General features: G+C 41.8%; 1 protein-coding gene across 1 annotated transcript in view; it reads right to left on the bottom strand.

Annotated features, from left to right (window-relative positions):
* The window catches only part of LOC126457239 (protein nessun dorma-like), a 179,987-nt gene that overhangs the window by 19,574 nt on the left and 137,608 nt on the right, over nt 1-22,805 (bottom strand). Inside the window, exons 5-6 of the mRNA XM_050093383.1 lie at nt 12,354-12,512; nt 12,162-12,280 (exon numbers count right to left, since the gene is read on the bottom strand). Of these exons, the coding sequence (XP_049949340.1) occupies nt 12,162-12,280; nt 12,354-12,512 (278 nt within the window). The remainder of the gene's footprint in view (nt 1-12,161; nt 12,281-12,353; nt 12,513-22,805) is intronic.

Below are 22,805 nucleotides of genomic sequence, written 5' to 3'. Positions count from 1 at the left end.
GTGTCAGATCGTAATACACTTTCAACCATTTGTCCCATTGGGAGGTGGAGAGACTACCCCATAGAATATTATAGGCCTTAAAATCACCTAAGAGCACGAACAGTCACAGAAGCCACTCAATCGACTCGGAAAGTGCCTCATCATCCAGTGGTGCCTGTGATGGAAGGTAGAGGGAACACGCTATCAGAAAGGACACAAAACACAAATTGACAGCAGCTGCCTGTAGTATGGTGACTAGGGTTACAGGGGAGGAGTAAAGTGTGTCATGGATGAACATTGCCACTCCTTCCTGAGCTCTGTTGCCATGAAGGGCTTTTCAATATAGACGATATCCCCTAAACACAGGGGTATCTGAGTCCTTGAAATGTGTTTCCTGAACACACACACACACACACACACACACACACACACACACACACACTCTGGTCTGTGTGAGGAACATTAATTCACCCACATAAACTCTGAAGCCATTTAAATTCCACTGCAAGATGTCCATTATCTACTGGGAAAGTTTGTCTTCCCTTTCTCTTTGCACCTTTGTGGTGGACTAGTAGGACTAGGTGGTTGCTGATGGGAACCACATCCATTGCTGAGTCATCAATAACAGCAGTAGCAGCCAGTTTCACTGCACGTGCTTTAGGTACTGTTCCACTGGATTTTGACTTGGTCTTTGTGGCAGCTTCTTTGGCATGTGCAGCAACAGGGGCATGTTTTAGTAGTGGGAGTCACCACTTCCATATGTGCCAGGTGTTGTCACTCTAACTTCAGCTACGGGCTGTTTCAGAGCTGATGCAAACGAGCTAACATACGATGGGGGCTGCATGGATTTAAACAGCTTCTTTGCTTCGGCATATTACACGCAACACGTAACTTGAAGTTCTTGAATTATTTTTTCATCCCTATAGATGGGGCACTCTACTCTAGACTGGATATGAGTTAGAGCAATTAACACACACTGAAGGAGATGAACATTACACATCTGGTTCATGAGCTGCTTGACAACAGTTCCCACATGTAGCATGACCATTACACGCAACGACAGTATGAGCAAATCTTTGACACTTGAAACTCGACATGGGATTTGGAGAAAAAGGGTGAACTGGCAAGCCTAAGAAAACTGCCTTAACATGGCTGGGCAGGTCTTATGTATTGAAAGTTAGAACGAATGTAGGTGTTGTGTCAAGATGCCCATTCACTCTCTTCTTCACATTTTGAACTTCCATAACACCTTCGGCTGCCCATTCCTTTTGTAAGACACTGATGCCCTCATCCATGAACTCTTACCATGTAACCACCCCATGGCTGGAATATAAGGTTTTATGCAGTTCAACAGTAATAGGGCATTCACCCAATGCTGTTGCTTTCACAAGTCTCAGTACTTGCCCTGAAGTGGCTGTTTCAATCAACAATAAACCATTACAAAGCCTTTTTACTGTCTTTAGACCACTTGTAATACCATCTAAACCTTTCTAGGTGTATAATGGGGACACCTTCGCAAAGGTGCCCTCAGCTCTTTATCACAAAAACATTTTGACACACCTGTGCCCTGTTAGTATAACTGATTCTTCACTTCTGAGGAGCATGCTCAGGAGAGGTACCCTCAAGGCTTCTCTTATTGGGATGGGCAATAGTGCTCACTAGTGGCCCACCCAATCCACTGGGACCAGGTTTTGAAGAATTAAGAGAATCAATGATCGTCCCATGAGCAGCTAGGGAATGGATGTCAACCCATACAGAGCCCGCTTGCCTGGGTAAACCTTGTACAACTGAGGTGTGGTAGGTTCCCCAGGTTGCCTGCTAATGATTGTTTCAGCTCACCTCAACAACCATGCATCATACACAACATTCCACTGCTGTGCTACACAGTGGTCACTGAAGCATGTCCAGAGCTTACAGTGACAGAGGACTGGCGGTGTTTTCCAGTTCCCAGCACAGAAGCTGCATTCGCTAAGCCCGCACTCAGCAAAACAAATGCTGAGCCCCTGAGGGGATAAGCTATATAGGGGAGAAGTATATATTTAAAAGAAGTGAATGGTTTACTGGAGAAACAGGAAGAGATTTAAGGTGCATCTGTTGTCCTTACCCTGGAGGAGCTGATCATATATTGTGTCAAGGGCATACAAAGATCATTAAAGATGTAATGTGCCTCAAATTAATCAGTTATTGAACTGGAGAAAGATCTAAGGTTTATTTTAAAGCTGTGGGTTGAATTTTCACAGTTTTATTTATTTTTATTAGATAGATGAGGCTCTATAGCATTATTACCTACTTATTTAATGGTTGATGTTACAATACATCTCAGGCATGTCACTTGAACAGGGGTAAGAAGAAGAGAAAGGAAACCATTACCTAAATGGAGTATGAAGGAGTAACATGCTAGCAAAGATGAAACAGTTTGGTGAGTCAGTTGTTTTGCTGCCGTAGCTAAGACTATTGTTATCTATGGTGAAGGAATGGTAATTAACTGTTCAACAGCTGATGCACAAAAATAATAAAAATGACTAGTTGTATCTGATGAGAGAGCACTAATGAATAAATGATTTAAGGGATGTACTTATCAGTGTCTTAGGTTAAGAGCCGTAATACCAAAAACTGATGAATTATTAATTAGATGTCTCGTATCTTACAAACAGAATAGAAATTAAGAGTAAACTTAGAATTATTCTCAACAGAACTCGAGAAGCTACCTTTTTCATACGCATAGCAAGCATTCCTCTATAGAAATGAAGAAAAAACATGTTTCATGAAGGTAAACTCTCAGTACTGTATTCTTGGACTGTTTTGATGTGAGAGGAATGTGATTGCTTTAATCATAAAGAATAAAGATAAACCTTATAACCTAGTAGCAACGAATACATCCTTGGCGGGCAGTCATTGACAACAAGTATTTATTGGAAGGTGAAGACCTTCGAGAGAAGCGTGCATGAATATTATTAACAACAAATGATAAAACAAAAGTAGGAGAAATAACATGAGAGAAAGTTGATTGTTAGGTGAATTAATAGAATATATATGTACGTTAAGGAGTTAGAAGAAGCATAGGTACAAAGATAAAAAAGAAGGGAATAGGGAACATATGTTTAGAGTAACGAGGCAGAGTTGATATGCTATTGAGGAACTTCATCATTGAGATGCATAAAGATAACGGACAGAGGCTGTGTATACTGTTACAGATTTATGATGGAGCATATATTATTTTATGTAGGTAGTGAAAAGGAGAAGGGTAAGCAAATCCAGGGAAGAGGCGGTCTAATCCTTGGGCAAGTGAATCCATAAACGGAATGACCAGACCCATTTTTTTTTATATAGAGGGCATAATAAAGTGACACTCACATCACCAAGACAAAAAGGGTAACTACACACTATCTGACTGCTGAAGAAAGTCGATGCGCAGCTCTTACAGAGGTAGGAAAATGTACAGTGACTGTTAGTCACACTGTAGAATTGTTCTGCAAAATAGTTAAAGGCTAATAGACTTTCCTGAGCAGTGATGTTTTTTTGAATTTACTTCCGCACATGTTCAACTCACCACAGACCTGAGATCTAACATTGTGGAGTGGTGAAGAGCTAAATGTCAGTACGTAACTCCTTATAGGAAAGATTAACTTAACAAAGAGTAAGAGTACTGTAATAGTGATACAGCCTGATAAGACAGTACAAATATCTCTCCTTTTTAATCTATGAAAATGAAAGTGTATGTATAGAATAATTAGATGATAGCACAAGGGAAATCCAATAGAAATGGAGCACTGAAACAAGTAATGTGTAAGTCATTTACTAGATTACAGCATGCAATGAGCAACTGAATGTTTGAAATGATGAGTTGAGACATAGTAAATTAAAGGCAATGTAGATGGTAACTGTTGAGTTTCGCCTTGGAAAGTATTCATCAATTAAAAGGGCTGAATGAAAAGAAATATACTCTTACAAGTTTCATTGTTTGAGGAAATAGATATGGGTTTGATCCTAAGTGACATTAAACACAGATAATAATAATAATAATAATAATAATAATTCAATGAAAGTTAAAACAACTGTTACTTGGCAGACATTTTTCAATGTTATGTGATCTTTGTAAGTAGTTAAGTAAACTGACTTACATGACATCTTTTGTCTCAGCGGTGGCATCTGTGGCATAACATGTTGATACTACAGAAAAACATGTTGTTTAGCTAGGTGTTAAGTGTGAAACGTCCCACCATGCATATGCTGGTTTGCAGTATGAGCAGCCGGGTGTAAAAGATGTCAGCTCAGAACACAGACAAGCTGTGACAGTGAGTGTGTGTCTCCATCTGCTGGAGAGGGCTGTGTATGCTTTGGTATTGTGGCTTGGTGTTGCTTTGGACTTTACAGAGCAAAGGCCACAGGCAGTAATGTGAATGGCGGAACAACTGAAAATTGTACATGGAACTGTTAATCTACAATTATGGAAAGGATAGATTACTATTCACAGTAAAGACGCCATGTTGAGTTGCAGACACACATTACGAGATTACTGTTACACATTAAGCTTGCAGCCAAAGCCTTCATCAGAAAATAGAAACACACACACACACACACACACACACACACACACACACACATGATTGCTATCTCATGCTGCTGAGGGCAGACTGATAGAAATGCATCAAAAGGGGCAACAATCAGTAGTGGAGTGGGGAGGCTATGGGGTTGAGGGGGGAGGGAAAAAAAGGAAGCACAAAGGAGAGGAGCACAGAAGAGGAAATGATCAGTGGATGCAATGGCAGAGAGCAGTGCACATTGAGGATGGAGACACGAGTTGGGAGAAGGTGGTAGGACAGAGGTGGCGGAAACTGTTGGGAGGAGGGTGTGGGGAAAGTGTTACTGTAGGTTGAGGCTGGGATGATTTTGGGAATGGAGAATGTGCTACAATGATAATTCTCATTTGTGGAGTTCAGAAAAGGGTCAGGACACACTACTATGTTCATTCCTTCAAAATCTCATTATCTTTTTTTCCCATGCACTTCAGTTGGTCCTTATCAATCCAACATACTACCTCCCCTGTAGGGGAAGATCCAGATGGCCAGGTTTGTAAAGCAGCCACTGAAATCAAACTTGTTATGTTCAGCTGTATGTTGTGCAACAAGGTGGTCCACTTGTTCTTGGGCACAGTTTGGCAGTGGACATTTATTCTACTGGAGCTGCTTGGTAGCCATACCAATATAAAAAGCTGAGCTATGACTACAGCAGAGCTGGTACATAACAGGGCTGCTTTCACAGGTGGCTCGGCCTCTGCTGATGTAGGATAAACCTACGATAGTACTGGAATAGGAAGTGCTGGATGGATAGATTGGGTAGATCTGGCACCTGGGTCTTCCACAAGGATACGATTCCTTTAACAAGCAGTTAGGATTGGGTGTTGCATAGGTATGGACAAGGATGTTGTGAAGGTTGTGTAGGCAACAGAACCCCACTTCAGGAGGGGTGGGATGTCAGGTAGGATGCCCCTCATATCAGGGCATGATGCTAGACAATCACAGTCCTGGCAAAGGATGTGGTTCAATTGTTCCAGTCTTGACTGGTATTGGATGACAAAGAGGGCACTCCTTTGTACGTGGTTCTGGGGGATGGTGGGAGGATTGATGGGGGATAGTGCCTGTCTACAAAGTCATTTGTGAGACCTTCAGCATACTGAGCAAGGGAGCTGCTGTAACTGCAGAAACTGTCCCTGAATGGCTATAATGTATGGGAGGGATTCTTTGGCGTTGAAATGATAGCAACGGTCAAAATGCAGGCACTGTTGGTAGCTGGTGGGTTTTATGTGGACAGAGATGTGTATGGAGCCTCAGAGAGGAAGAGGTCAAAGTCCAGGGAGGTAGCATGTTGGATTGGTAAGGACCAACTGAAGTGGATGGGAGAAAAGATAATGAGGTTGTGAGGAATGAAGATAGTATGGTGTCCTGACCCTGAGTCCAGACCATGTAGATACCATAAATGAACCTGACAAGATCAGAGGATTGAGAGGTTACAAAGTTTTCCTCAAGATGGCCCATAAAGAGGTCAGCATAGGAGAGTGCCATGTGCGTGCCCATGGCTGTGCCATGGATTTGTTTGTACACCTTCCCTTCAAAGGAGAAGCAATTGTGTGTTAGGACAAAGTTAGGAAGGTGTGTTAGGAAGAGGTTGTCAGTCTGGAGTCTGAAGGACATTGGGAGAGGTAGTGTTCAATAACAGCAAGACCATGGGCATGAGGGATGTTGGTGTATACGAAAGTGGTATCAACAGTGATGAGTAGTGGTCCAGGAGGTGAAGGGGTCAGGGTGAAATGTTGATGAAGGAAGTGGGAGGCTAGATTTTGGGCAATAGGTTGGACGTGTTGGTCAGGGTGGGTTGAAATTCTTTTAACGGGAGCACAATAACTAGCTACAATAGGGCACTCAGAATTGTTGAGTTTGTGGATTTTGGGAAGCATGTAGAATGGGGATGTGCAGAGTGTCATGGGGGGGTGAGGAGGGAAATGGATTCAGGGAAAAGGTTTTGGGAAGAGCCAAACACTTTAAACAGGGATTGAAGGTTATGCTGGAATTCTGGGATGGGATGGAGAAGTCAAACAATTGGGGAGGCGTTTTGCCATGTCTGCCTGTAGTATCATTAGGTCAGGATCTCATTAGAGGCTGTGTATAGCTGTCCTCTCTTCTGCTGGAAAGTCAGTGTTCTTAGGAAGGACCTGGGGAAGGATGGTGCCATCAAGTTGTAGGTAAGAAATTTCTGGAAGGTGACCCATGGGTGGTTAAGTGGAATTGGTGGAGGATCATAGTTGCATGGTGGTATCGTTCAAAGTTAGGACTAGGCTGTATTTGGTAGGAGGAACTGGTGGCAAAGAAGTGTTTCCATTGCAGTGAATTGTCAGTCTGAAATTTCAAATCAGTAAATCAATACATGTTGTGATCTACTGTGAGCTACATGTTAAGAGAGATCTGCTTCACCTACAATTGTAAATGAAGTTGTACAGTGTAAACATTTTGCTTATAACAGAGGAGAGTTATCGTAAAAAGTGACTACACCATTGGAGCTCTCTTTCCGCACTCACCCCTGCCAAAGTGAAAAAGCCGATTGTCAAGAGGACACATCACATTCAGTGGATTGACATAGCACGTGCAATACAACAAATTACATCAAGAAGAGTGACCGCATGATATATGTAAGGTAAAAGTTGCCATATCAGCTGGGTGACAGATTGTGTACTGAATGCAACCCATCATATAGGATGTATGTGTGTGGCGTGGCGGGTTGGGGGATCTTGACAAGATGGTACACTCAGTGATGAAACAAAGCAGTAGGCTTTGCCAGAAATATCGACCCTCAGACAATGTGTCTAATAGTGTATTTTAAATACAACAGTGCGCCATCTTAGGCACTGTATAACACTTAAAACACTTGATAATGACACTTTGAAGCTAAAATCAAGATTGTGTAAGTATAAATGTAACACTGCAAATAAACAACAGTCTAATGGTGGTACTGACTTTAAAGAAATACATTATGATTGTGGCCCCGCATTATGAAAAAATTATTATTCCTTGACTAAGTTTCCTAATTCTCAAAATATTCCATTAGCCAATTCCACATTATAGCTTCCTGGACAGACATTCTCCAATATCCTGTGAAGTAATGTCTACACTGCTCACTGAACGCAACAAGTCTTCAAATGAAAATCATATTAAAAGGAGCTGTAATACCAACTCTTTATGTCATTCATGATTTTCAGTCATTTATAGATAGTGTTTTGCATATATTTTGTTACCATTTATATTTATTTCTGGTTTTGTACAAAATGCGAACCACTTCTATACATATAATATAATCTGTGAAAATACTGTTTGGTTTCTGCACAGTATTAAAAAAAAATAAATGAGAGCTAGGAAAAAAAGATATTTCTTTAATATTTACATCTGATTTTTTTATTTAATTTTCCTCCATCAGAATAACACTGTTTCAGTGCAAAAACAGTGTCATAGATAACAGTACATATGAATGTACACCTCCAGATGCTAAAGAGACTCTCTTTGGATAAAACAAGTGGAAAAGCATTTTCAGATTTTTCTAGAACAGAGTCTATCCTTGTCTTTTATTCTTGCCGACAGGGTAACATGTTTGCTAGGATATGCAGACAGTGCCAGTGTGTTATCAGCCATGGAGTAAAACATAAAGCTCATTTATAAATAACCTAATCCGCAAAGAAATTGAAAGTATCTGTTACTTTAATGAATAATATTAATGAAATTGTACTATCTTTCTTCCCATTTATGATGCGCACCACAGGCATAGCTACATCATCCACTGCAGTGTAATTTTATGAGTGGAACAGGAACAATACAGTCCAAATATTTGACAAAATTCAAATTTTCTGAATCAAAAACTTTCTCTAATAAAAATTACCATTTCCTTTTTAACAATATTAGAGAAGGAAAGTTGCTACTCACCATATAGCAGAGACGCTGAGTCGCGATAGGCAAAACAAAAAGATTCACACAATTATAGCTTTCGGCCATTAAGGCCTTTGTCAGCAATAGACTCACACACACACACACACACACACACACACACACACACCCAAACGCAAACGCAACTTGCACACACGTCTGCAGAATCAGTTTGCTCGCAATGTGGTTTCAGTTATCTGAGACTGCAGACGTGTGTGCAAATTGCATTTGCGTGAGTGTGTGTGTGCGCGTGTGTGATTGTGTGTCTATTGCTGACAAAAGCCTTAATGGGCGAAAGCTATAACTGTGTGAATCTTTCTGTTGTGCCTATCGTGACTCAGCACCTCCCCTATATAGTGAGTAGCAACTATCCTTCTCTAATATTGTTACATTCCATCCTGGATTTTCCATTGTTTCATTTCATTCTTAAAAATGACATTATAATTGCTCCAAATACGGGGTTGAATCTCAACGATAGAATAGGAGAAGCAGGAATGAAGTCCTTCTATGCGGAGGAGGCAAAAGTGTACCAGTGGAAATGATGGAAAGCACATGGAGCTTATGTCAACTGAGGACAAAGCATTTCAGTAGTCAGCCATCATAGTGAGTAGATCTTTGATCATACATGAGGCTAAAATCTATACAAACATATGGAAATATTGCCTTGGATGGTCACTGGCTCATATAGTAAAGATTTGGAATGCCCCATGGCAATTGTTGACTTGATGAAGAGTCGTGTGTGAGCATTGTAAATGCTACTGCTAAAACTGCATAATATTATACCACACTGACTTAGTGCTTGATATTGTCAACTCCAGGAGATGTATGGGTTTCTTTAGCACTGTAAATCACAAGGGCCAGTATGTACTGTGTGTTCTTTTATCAATATACACTCCTGGAAATTGAAATAAGAACACCGTGAATTCATTGTCCCAGGAAGGGGAAACTTTATTGACACATTCCTGGGGTCAGATACATCACATGATCACACTGACAGAACCACAGGCACATAGACACAGGCAACAGAGCATGCACAATGTCGGCACTAGTACAGTGTATATCCACCTTTCGCAGCAATGCAGGCTGCTATTCTCCCATGGAGACGATCGTAGAGATGCTGGATGTAGTCCTGTGGAACGGCTTGCCATGCCATTTCCACCTGGCGCCTCAGTTGGACCAGCGTTCGTGCTGGACGTGCAGACCGCGTGATACGACGCTTCATCCAGTCCCAAACATGCTCAATGGGGGACAGATCCGGAGATCTTGCTGGCCAGGGTAGTTGACTTACACCTTCTAGAGCACATTGGGTGGCACGGGATACATGCGGACGTGCATTGTCCTGTTGGAACAGCAAGTTCCCTTGCCGGTCTAGGAATGGTAGAACGATGGGTTTGATGACGGTTTGGATGTACCGTGCACTATTCAGTGTCCCCTCGACGATCACCAGTGGTGTACGGCCAGTGTAGGAGATCGCTCCCCACACCATGATGCCGGGTATTGGCCCTGTGTGCCTCGGTCGTATGCAGTCCTGATTGTGGCGCTCAGCTGCACGGCGCCAAACACGCATACGACCATCACTGGTACCAAGGCAGAAGCGACTCTCATCGCTGAAGACGACACGTCTCCATTCGTCCCTCCATTCACGCCTGTCGCGACACCACTGGAGGTAGGCTGCACGATGTTGGGGCGTGAGCGGAAGACGGCCTAACGGTGTGCGGGATCGTAGCCCAGCTTCATGGAGACGGTTGCGAATGGTCCTCGCCGATACCCCAGGAGCAACAGTGTCCCTAATTTGCTGGGAAGTGGTGGTGCGGTCCCCTACGGCACTGCGTAGGATCCTACGGTCTTGGCGTGCATCCGTGCGTCGCTGCGGTCCGGTCCCAGGTCGACGGGCACGTGCACCTTCCACCGACCACTGGCGACAACATCGATGTACTGTGGAGACCTCACGCCCCACGTGTTGAGCAATTCGGCGGTACGTCCACCCGGCCTCCCGCATGCCCACTATACGCCCTCGCTCAAAGTCCGTCAACTGCACATACGGTTCACGTCCACGCTGTCCCGGCATGCTACCAGTGTTAAAGACTGCGATGGAGCTCCCTATGCCACGGCAAACTGGCTGACACTGACGGCGGCGGTGCACAAATGCTGCGCAGCTAGCGCCATTCGACGGCCAACACCGCGGTTCCTGGTGTGTCCGCTGTGCCGTGCGTGTGATCATTGCTTGTACAGCCCTCTCGCAGTGTCCGGAGCAAGTATGGTGGGTCTGACACACCGGTGTCAATGTGTTCTTTTTTCCATTTCCAGGAGTGTAGTTTAATTTATGTGTGCATGCAGGCTGTTATGGACTCAAGTCATACCCAAGATAAATTTCTGGTTCAAATCCTAAATTTTTAGCTTAGTGTAATAATTATAAAGAGATTCTAAGAAATTTGTCTTTCCTTGAAAAGCCACTTAATAATTTACTCTAGTTAAAAAGGATTCCAAATTTGCCTGTTCTCTTCATGAAAAGCCATCTAATAATGTATAAGTAATCTTATTCTGATGATATTATTCAACAAACATTCAAGACAAACCACAATTTTTTTGTTTAGGATTTCATTGTTTGTAGAGTGAGTGACTAAGTTGTTGTGTGCAGTCTGGCCTCAGCAGCTGGAGACAATGCCTTTGTGTGTGTGTGTGTGTGTGTGTGTGTGTGTGTTTGTTTGTTTGTTTCAATTTTAGAAGAATCTCTTTTGGCTGAAAGCTTAAATGTATAGTAGTTTTTTTGTTGTGCCTGTCAGTAACTCAACATCTCCCCTATGTGGTGAATAGCACACTATCTTTTCATAACATTGTAGTTATTTTGTCCTAGATTTTCCTTTGTTTAACTCTGGCAACAATTATATTAAGACAAATGAGATACTAATGAAATGCCAATCAGATTGATTCATTCTTGGGATACATTTTTATGTACAGGTGTTGTGTTCAAAACTGGCATTTGCCAGAAGCTTGATGTATATGTTGAAGGACAAAATTATTATATATATATATATGATTTTCATATATTATTCAAGAAAAGCAGAAATTGCAGTGTTACATTTCCTAACAACAATAATCAAGCAAGAAGGAGACAAAGTCTTTCATCACTGTCTTTGAATAAATGACCTAGCAAACCAAAGGTAAGGAAGAACAATATGAAACCTCGATTGAATAAATCGAGTCCAACTCAACCAGAATTTGATAGCAGCAACTTCTATTTTAGGAAATATGATTTTAAATGCTGCATGTGTTAACAGATATGGTTTCAAGCAAATGTTTATCTTTTCCCCCAATACCAACTCATTTGTGACTCTGCTGTTACATGGTATTGTTCCTTCTGTGACTTGAGCTTCTGTACTCTTTAATTCATTAACAATCAAACAATGACTACACTCATATGTATAATTTTAAAAATAATCACCATAGTGGTTGGTAGAACCAATAGCTCCATATTTTAAAAGCATTTTTATTTGGTTTCAATTGTTTGAGATGAGGTATTCTGCTTGTTAGAATACAATGAAAGGCAAATAATAATTTTAGAACTCCACAGTTTTTTAGCTCACAAAATATAACAATTACAGAGCTTTCTTTTGTAGATATAACCATAGGCGAAACATTACTCCCTTCTCAACTAAGAGAATTCATGCCACATTTGGAAAAATTCCTCAACTTCGAACAGAAAACGTAGTTACTCACCTCTCAAGATGCAGCAACACTGAATATCCAAGTTGCTCATTTTATGAAGTCCTGGGCAAAGTACAATTGCTTTATTTTTGGGTGAACTCTCCAATGCACGCTGCACTGTTGAACAAGAACTGAAGAAAAAAGTTTAATTAAATTGAGATATTTATACAGTAGGTCACAGAGAGCTCTGAGAATGGAACATACTTGACATATGTAGTGGATGGGAAATAATTTAGGATTTTTACTATCAGTTCATTAATGTCCTGAACAGATTGGCCCTGGAATACAATCCATGTACTTTTGTCACCGATACTTGCTCCTTCATTCACTATGGCTGTTTTCTGCTTTTGAGTCAACAGTTTCCTGAAAGATTAAAACATAACGTAAGGAACTCTTACAAACATTTATGTTGATGGTCAGGAAACAGCCCTTAGTGCTTACTACTGCTGGTGACAACTAAATAATAATAGACAGCATATGATGAACAAAGAAAATGTGCTGATGGTTCTTTAAAGTGATTCTAATAGTACTTCTATAAATGAACTACCAAAATCTTAAAATATACAAATTAAATTTGTCGTTTAGAACAATCAAATCTTCTCAAATCATGAAAAACACATACTAGTGTGTCATTTTTCATATCTATTAACTCAAATACATGGTAGTCACATTAATGTGACGACTCCCTATGTTCGATTTCAATGTGCAATAAACACACACATAAGGCAGGTGGCAGCACTTGCAGTGAAGATTATATATGAAGTGTGTCGGAAGGATGCAGAAAACAGTGCAGTCGTTCTCATAATGTGGAGCAATGTATCTGACACCCAAATGGGTATGATCATTGGCTTTCAGGTCAAGTGTGGAATCATTTCCCAAATGGCTGAGTCTGTAATTGTTCGTGTGCCACTATGGTTAAAATATACCATGCACAGAAAAATGACGCTATCCAAAACTGGTGCCAAGGCAACTCTGGTGCACCACAGGCCATAGATGACATGGCTGAACAATGGCTGCAGAGATGTGTACAGGTAAAAAGAGTGGCAACTGTTGAGCAACTGACTGCCCAGATGAACCAAGGGACTACTGGCAGGGCTTCTCAATGACTGTTCAGTAAACAATGCTGTGTAGGTGTCTCTGCAGCAGGTGCCTGGTTCATGCACCCACAGTGACTGCTGTTCATTGGTGACAAAGGCTGGAATTTGTACATCAGTACCACATCTGGACGTCCAATGAGTGGCAGCAAATGGCTTTCTTTTTGATGAATCACAGTTTATGTTCCATCAGACAGATAGCCATTGATCTGTATGACCCTGCAACAATTGTTGGAAGGGTCCGGGCCAGAAAATGCAGCATTATGACCTGTGGAATGTTTTGTGGCATTCCGTGGGTGATCTCTTCATTCTGGAAGGAACAATGGATCAACACAAGTATGCATCTATTGTGAGAGAACATGTGCAGCCCTACATGCAGTTTGTTTTATCTTCAGCAGATAATGCAATATGTCACACAGCTCTCAGTTTGTGTGTGGTTCGGAGAGCACCAGGATAAGTTTAGCATAATCCCCTGGCCACGAAACTCCCCGGATTAAAACCCAGTCAGAAATGTGTGCGACCACCTCAGTCGGGCTGTTCATGCCATGGATCCTCAACTGAGAAACCCAGTGCAGCTGGCGATGGTACTGGAGTCAGCATGGCTCCACATCCTGTTGACACCATCCAGAACCTCACTGACTTTCTTCCTGCATGTCTCAGGCTACTGACATGTGGTCACATTAATGTGACTGGACTGTGTATCTATGGACACACATAATTACTGCACAGCAAATCTCCATCTTAGGAAATTGGAGTTTGGGAAAATAATAATAGTTATTCCCAATACATAGTGCCACAGAAGTGCATATATTAACATAAAATGTTATGATACAGAAAAACTACATGTTTACCTAAAAACATGAAATTTCTGAGCATGGCTACAAAGAAAAATTTCATGCTCTGCAATACAGATTTTATACAACTAAGTTTTATGTTTAGTGAAGTTGCCATCTCTACATGCAAACCAATTCTTGTTACACACTTCTGTTAATTTGGGTCTTAATCTGATCTGATAGCTTTGTCCCAAGTAAATGGTTACTGTCACTGGCAACATTAAGATACATAAAGGCAAACTCAAAATACATTGATATTATTAGTAAATGATTATTTTCAGAAGAGCAACATCCCTGCCACGATAATTAATGCTAAAAATAGTTTATCATTCAAATAGTTCACTTATTCACAGAAAACAGCATTGATAAAGGTATGTATTTATTTTTTAATTTTGTACTTAAAGTGGAGAACATTTCAATAGGAGATGTTTTTTGAAATAGCATGTCAGTCAACAGGGGGATGCCATCACGCTGGATATATATTAGATCTAATGGCAACAACCAGATCTGACATCTTTGAGGAAGTCCACATTGAAACTGATATCAGTGATCATAAGGCAGTTATAGCAACAATGAATACCAAAACACAGAGGGCAACTAAAACACACAGAAAGATTTATATGTTCAGCAAACTAACATCTCAATGAGGAACCCGAAGCTTTTGGTTGAGAACCGAAGCATATTGAGGAACCATGGATCAGAATGCTTGACCATGTACCTGACAACTATGAACTCGGTGGAGAAATTTATAATGGGAGAGATCCTCCATGGTATAATGCTACTGTAAAGAAACTCCCAAAGAAACACAGACTGCATAATTAGGTATGAAACAAAGCACAGGGCTATAGGTACAGAGATGCTGAATGAAACTTATTTGGCAGTCACAAGAGCAATGTGTGAAGGCATCAATAATTATCACAGCAAAATAATGTCAAATGATCTTTCACAAAACCCAAGTAAATTATAGTCACATGTAAAGGCTGTTAGTGGCATCAAAGTTAGTGTCCAGTTACTGACGTATGAGACAGGAAATGAAATTGAGATTAGCAAAGCAAAAGCAGAAATGTTGGAACTCTTCTTCCACATGTTTCTTTACAACGAAAAACTCAAGAGTACTGCCCCAATTTAATTTTCATACCACTGAAAAGATAAGTGAAATAGGTATTAGTGTCAATGGCATGCATAATCAGCCGAAATTGTTAAAACTGAACGCAGCCTCAGGGCCCAGTGGAATCCCTACCAAATTCTGCTCTATCCTGCTACTAGTGCGTGTGTGTTTAGCTGTGTATGTGTACTTAAATCACCCGCCAACTATATCAGTGTGAGGTAGCCACTTGAGGCTGCCTGCAGGAATTTTGCACACAGCATGGTCTCCGCACCGTCTACCAGCGACTAACGCCTATATACACGTAGAGCACCTCTGGCTCACTCTCACTACGTTCTTTTAGTTTGTACTACTCACATCAGTTGTTCTGTATATTGCTTCTGTTGCACATTCTGTATGATACTTTCGTCTTGTTACCTGTGGAGTCACAAGAGGCTTATTACCAATACTGTTGGAAAGTTTATGAATAAAACCATATTTGTCTTACTTGGGTTGGTTTCTTCTATTGCTTGGTTACTACAAGTTTGGAATGGTTTCCACAGGTGCAGTCTTTAAGTGCAGTTTCGTCAGGTTTAGTCAATATGGATGCAGTGCTACCAGCCCTGATTGAACAGATTATTTCGGCAGTGACCACTTTGTCGGCTTCCACTAACAGACAGAATAACGTTCCATTGCCTATCCATCCACTTTTCCTTCATAAGATGATTCAGCTGAGGATTCGGAGCTTAAGAAAAAAGATTCAGGCAGCATTTTTTGGCTTTCATTGTCACAGACTCGAATTTGTCGAGAACCTTATTGCTCACACGGATTCCACCTAAGCTGTATCACAACTGCTGTGTCAGCTTGCCCCTTTACAAGAATCGGCAGCTCTTACTTTTGATCACACATGCAGATTATTGTCCAACTACCATAGCGAATGATCACACACCATAGCAGCACGAGTTGAATTCTACTGATGCCGCAAGAAACCAAACGAGTCATGCAGGGCCTGGGCAGCCAAACTCCACGGCCTTAGTCGTTAATGTCAATTCATTACTGATGCCCATAACAATCCTTATGCAAACTCTACAGTGCATGATGCAATTATATGCTTAGCTAGGGACAAGGAAGTGCACCAGAAGTCTTTACCCCATGGAGGCCGCTGTTGACAGAAGTTTTGCAACTGGCACAGTTTTTTGAAGCTTCTCGGTCAGATGATGACCAAACTGCAGTGTGGTGCTATATGGTAGTAGTGTCACAAGATATGCCAACTAGGACTACAGATAGCTTGCACGAGGAAACAGTAGTAGTGGTGATTAACATGTGGATCCAGTGCCAAGCACACCAAGGCCAGCCCAAGCAGCTGTGACCATCACAGTAGCAGCATCAGCGTTCTCTGTTTTCGAGTCCAAGCCCTAAGCGCTGGGCTACTTGCAATGCTTGCCAGAGGAAAAGTCACACTGCCTCTGGTGTATCGTTCACCGAAAGTTGCTCAGGATATCCACATGTATGTAAACTGTGAGGCTCCAACGCTTGTGACTTCTCCCAAGTTGTTTATAGAGTTAATAGTTTTTGCAAAGTGCTCAGACTACAGATCGACACAGGTGCTGCAATGACATTATTGAATTCTCAAACCTATGTGAGTTTAGGCTCGCTGCTGTTGACACCGGTCATGCTGAAGCTGGTCAGTTATAACAAAGAGAACATTGCGCTGTTGGGACAATTTACTGCATCTGCCTCTTACAAGTCAGTGATTCGTTCCATTATATTTTTTGTGGCTGCTGATGCCAGTGTTGAGAGCTTGTTCAGAATGGATGCATTTCAGGCATTCGGATTTTTTATCACCAATGCAATTAACTTTGTGTTTAATCGAGTACCGTATTCTCAATTGGGGACATGTGTGAGTTTTTGTAAGGTATAGGGTGTGTTACGAATTTTCTGTCCATATTTCTTTGAAATCCACAGCTCAGCCTCACTTTTGTAGTGCACTTCCTATTCCTGTTGCCCTGAAAGATCAAGTGAAAGCACAATTGCAATCTATTATGGGTAGTGAATGATAATCTCTGCTGGTACTAGTCTGGAAGCCATTAGGGAAACTTCGCTTCTGTACCGACTTCATTACTACTGTTAACACACGGTGGATTGTGGATATGTATCCCTTCCCACACCAGGAGGAACTGTTGGCGAAAATATTGTGTGGCCAGCACTTTTCTAAATCTAATTTGTCTGACAAATATCTGCAGCTTCCTGTGGATGAAGCGCCTTGGCGAGTTCTGATTTTGAAAATTCCTTTCGGTCTCTATCAATATTTGCGCCTTCCTTTTGCTGTGGCTAGCACTCCTGCTATTTCCAATGATTTTTAGAGCAGTTGACATTGCCTGTCCCATGTTGCCTTCATTACATGCATGATATTGTTGTCACAGGCTCCTCCATGGCCGATCACTTGAAAAATGTGTACACTTTTTCTGTGTATCTTTCTGTCTTATGGTGTGACCTCACGAAATCTCAGTTTTTCAACCTTCTACTGTTTATCTAGGGTTCAAGGACTCGTGGGATGGGGTTTGCCTTCTGCCAGACCACATCTGTTGTTACATCTAAGCCTCATTCCTCGTTCACGAAGGAGCTTCAGGCTTTCTTAGGGAATATAGTCTCCTAATATAAACTCCTGCTTGGGGCGGCCACACAGGGCCACCCATTACATGCGTTGTTATGCAAGAATGTACCTTTTTGCTGTGGCCTGGAATGCAAATGTGTTTTTCAAAAATCAAAATTCAACCTACTCTCAGCCCCTTGTTTAGCTACATTCTCTCTGGACCAGCACATAGTTTTAGGCAATTGACACCTCAAAGTACAGCCTCAGCGCAGTCCTAGCACACTGACAGATCTAGACAACCGGTTGCTTACCCCTCTAAATAATTCACTCCAGCCTAGCAGCTTTACTCTCCGATGGAAAAAGAGGCTCTTGTCATACTCAATGCTGTCCAGATGGCTCCAAGTTTCACATTATTACTGACCATAAACCCTTTGTTTCTTTGTTTAACCCTCACACCTACAATGTTGGGTGCTGTTCTTGTCTTACTACAACGACGAAATCCATTTTCAACCTATGACTAAATGTGCCAATGTGGATGCATTGTTCCGCCTTCCTGTGGGTCCTGATCCTGACTTTGATCCTGAAGAATTGCTTTGCTTCCATTTCGATATTGAAACACAGGTCGTGGTCGAGGGTTTCCCAATTACGAATTCGTGCATAGCACCTGCCGTTGTTGCCTACCTGGTCCTCTGCCATGCGGTTCAGTTTGCTCAACAGAGCTGGCCAGATAAACCACCAGGGTGGGCTTTGGACCACTTAAGCAACTGTTTTTCCTTATGGTATTGCCTCCCTGTTTCTGAAGGTGTTTTGCTGTTGTCCATGAAAGACCTCTCTCTCAGAGTAGTCATCTCCACCACATTAGAGTGCAAGGTTCTACATCTTCTCCTCCACAGTCACTGGGAGGTTTCAGACACAAATCTATTACCTACAAGACGTGTTTTCTGGCCAGGAACTTATAGCAAAATTGTCTATTTTGTCTCGGCTTGTGAAAAGTGTGCCAGCTCCCAGGGCACCTCTGTCCCCCTGGTGCACTCAACACCACCCACAGGAACGGATCCATGTAGACTTTGCAGGTTCCTTCTTGAATTCCTATTGGCTCCTGGTTGTAGATGCATTTTCCCGTTTTCCTTGCATTCTCCAGTGTGCATCAGCATTGGCTTATGTCACAATTTGTAAGCTTTTGAGGGTTTTTTCTATTAAGGAGTTGCTTTATAACTTAGTTTCTCACACATTTTGGTTTTGTTTCCGCCATGGCATTCACCATGTTACAGCTCTGTCATTCCACTCTCAATGAAATGGTGAGGCAGAATGCTAGTGTGTACGTCCCAAATGAAAAAGTTTGTTGTGGATCCTTTGCCCGATGGCACCCTTCACCGTTTTCTGAGCACCTATCACTTCACGCCTATGGGGGGAGGGGAGCCTGGCTGAGTTGCTTCATGGCCAGCAGCCACGCACGCTACTCCACCTACCGCGGTGTGCACAGCATCTGCTGCAACGATTTTATCTGGCAACTTCATGCCACGATCACTGGTGTGCGCACGAGGGTATGGTCGCTGGCCCAAGTGGATACTGGCCACTGTTGTCCACCGTCGGGGATGCCATCTTTGTGATATCCGTATGACCAACAGGCTGGTGGCATGCCACTTTCATCAGTTGTGTCCGTGCTCACCGCCACAAACTACAGGTTCATGAGTGTGGCTCCCATTGCTGCAACCTGCCTGTTGCCCTCTGCTTCGAGCCCGTCGTCGCCTGCCACGGAGTCCCATTGACTGCCTCCTCCATGTGCAGTGTACTGGAGTTCCAGCTCTCCAGCGCCAGATGCCGGTCCATCTCTCCACCCTCGGGTCCATTGCTGCAGCTTACTGTTTCGGTCGGGCTGCTCCACCAGCCCCTCGCTATCATCGCCTCAGCCATTGTCGTCGTGGGTCCAGCCCTGTCTCCTCTGTACTGGGACCTGCCTGCTGATGACGACGCAGAGATGGTGATAGCACCCTACTCCCCAGTGCTGTCGTCAGGTGCTGTGCAAGTCCACTGCCCTCGGGTGTGCCCACGTTTCCACATGTAACAGCCCTATACTCCTGTGCCCGTCCGGCACACCATCCTGCCCTGCTGTTGGCACCACCTGCTGCCATTATAGATCTGACGGATGTGTCTCTCGTTGGACCGCTGGTGTTTCCTCCATCATCTGGGTTCCCTCTTTGCACGAGGGAGAGGTGTGATGCATCCCGTTACTAGTGTGTGTGGGTGTGAGTGCACCAAGTGTAGTATTGCCACACGTATGTACTTACATCAACTGCCAACTGTATCAGTGTAGACCGGCCACTAGAGACTGCCTTTGGGAAGCGTGCACAGGCCATGGTCTCCGCCATGCTGTCTAACAGTGACTTGTGCCTATATAAGCGTGGAGCAGTGCTGACTCGCTCTAAGTTCTTTTAGTCTGCACTGCTCACATCAGTTGTTCTGTGTATCACTTATGTTGCACCTCCTGTATGATCTTTTGTCTTGTTACGTGTGGAGTCACGAGAAGCTTATTTCGATTACTGTTCAACGGTTTAGGAATAAAGAAATATTTGTGTTACTTGGATCCGTCTTGTTTATTACTTGGCTACTACAAAGTCTACACCCAATGCACAGCTGAATTAGCCTCTCTGTTAACTATAATCTATTGTAGACCACTTGAACAAAAAAAACAGCACCCAATAGCTGGAAGGAGGTGCAGGTCACACCTGTTTATAGGAGGGGTGAGAAGTGACTAAAAAAACTACTGTCCACTATCTTTGATATCGATCTGTTGTAGAATCTTAGAACATATTCTGAACTCAAACGTAATGAGGTATCTTGAACAGAATGACCTCCATATTAACCAGCATGGATTTCAAAAACACAGATCACATGAAACCAAACTAGCACTTTTCCACATGACATAATGTAAGCCATGGACCAAGGCAGTCAATGTAGATGCAGACTTTCTCAATTCCCAAAAAGGATTCTGCTCAGTACCACTCCTGTGGTTATTCTCAAAAGTACAATCATACAGGGTATCAGAAGAAATGTGAGACTGGATTGGGAATTTCTTGGTAGGGAGAGCACGGCATGTTATCTTGGATGGAGAGTCATTGACAGATGTAGAAGTAACTTTGGGGTGTACCACATGGATTTGTGTTGGCTTCCTTGCTGCTCATGTTGTACAATATGATCTTGTGGATAATATTAAGAGTAAGCTCAGACTTTTTGTAGATGATGCAATTAGGTACAATGAAGAACAGCCTGAACAAAGCTGTGGCAATACTTGATAAGATTTCAAAGTGGTGCAATGATTTGAAACTTGCTTTAAATGCTCAAAAATGTGAAATTCTGCATTTCACAAAATGTAAAATCTTAGCATCTCATGAATACCATATTAGTGAGTCACAACTGGAAGCTGCAAACTCGTGCAAATACTTGGATGTAACACTTAGTAGGGACATGAAGGGGAATGATCACATAGGCTAATTAGTGGTAAAGCAGGTAGCAGACTTTTGGAATATTGGTGGAATACTAGGGAAATGCATTCAGCCTACAAAGGAGTTATATACAAATCATTCATGACACACATTCTAGAATTTTGTTCGAATGTGTGGGATCTGTATCAAATAGAACTAGCATGTGATACTGAACGTACAGTGTATAGAAGCAGAAAGTGTGATCGCTTGTCTCCAATAACATGGGCTGAATAGGGTTAGTGTGGTAATCTCCCACTGGACAGCACTGCGATCGTTTTGCGCGCTATGTTGTCTACGTTTATAAATGATGTATCATGTGCTCTGTTGCTGATTTGCAAATATTTTTAGTTATATATGTGCAATTATGGAGTAGTACAGATTATTAGTGGTACTTGATTATAAATTAAACCAAAATACATGGTTGCCAAGCAAATATTTCAATTGAAACTAATAGTTGGGTCTGCAGTCTCCTAAACTGAAGAGACGACACCTTCCTGTTTTGCGCCTGGTTGTTAGTAAGATTATAGAAATTGCAAAGAGGTAAGATGCATTTTCTAGACCCCAAAAGATGTAGAAAATTTTAACAAATGGAAAAAAAAGTTATCCTAGGAGAAGACAAGGAGCTAATAAGAAACTCATATTTGTGATGCTCATTTTGCTGAAAATTTAATATTAAAACACAAAAATTTATTATTGATAGAAAGGAAGCAGAACTGCTCAGAATTGAACCAGATTCAATGCAAACAAAAAACTCAAATCAGAGAAGGCTAGAGTAACTGTGCTGCAGGCAGAAGTAAGTAGACTAAAGAAACGGAAATGTAATGAAATACAATAGTGAATTTCTTCTAGATAGTTTTTTTATTACATATAAAATCTCCTTAGGGTTAAAGCACCGCTTGAAACATGATCTGTTACCTCTTTCTTCAGATGTGCATTTGTGGAGAGACTTGAAAGGTTTGAAATGCACAGATGATATTAACAACACAGTCATAGATGCTATTAAAGAAAATTTTAGAGAAGAGACTGATGAAAATAGAAAGACAATTGTAATTATCTTTGATGAGATCTTACTGAGAGAGGATATTCAAATCAACAGCTTCTCTTTATTCATATATGGATTTGTAGACTTTGGCAATACACCGCCTGCCAAACAAAATAGAGTCTTAGCTGATCCTGCCCTTGTTTTCGTGTACCTCTGCTACACAGTTGAATACAACCAATTGCAGTCTATGCCAGAAACAAAGCAACTCCTGGAGAACTGTTACCAAAAATTTTAATTCAGGTTGTAATACAACTGGAGCAGGCAGATTGTAAAATTGTAGTGTTTACATGTGATGGCAGCCAATCTAACAAACAAGCCCGGAAACATTTGCAAATATTAGGAAAGAAGGGGGATATTAAATGCTATTTTCAAAATCCTATTGATGAGAACAGAAAAGTTTGGGCTCTTTCAGATGCAGTACATAATATGAAATGTATACGTAAACTCCTTCATGATATACATACTGTGCTGTTTGCTGCTGACATCACAAAGTATTTATTTTATGAATGTGTTTATAAAGTTGACAAT

This window comes from Schistocerca serialis, chromosome 2, assembly GCF_023864345.2.
Source record: "Schistocerca serialis cubense isolate TAMUIC-IGC-003099 chromosome 2, iqSchSeri2.2, whole genome shotgun sequence".
Taxonomy (NCBI): Eukaryota; Metazoa; Arthropoda; class Insecta; order Orthoptera; family Acrididae; genus Schistocerca; species Schistocerca serialis.
The sequence above is the reverse complement of the archived record's forward strand: the minus strand, read 5'-3'. Positions and strand labels throughout refer to the sequence as shown.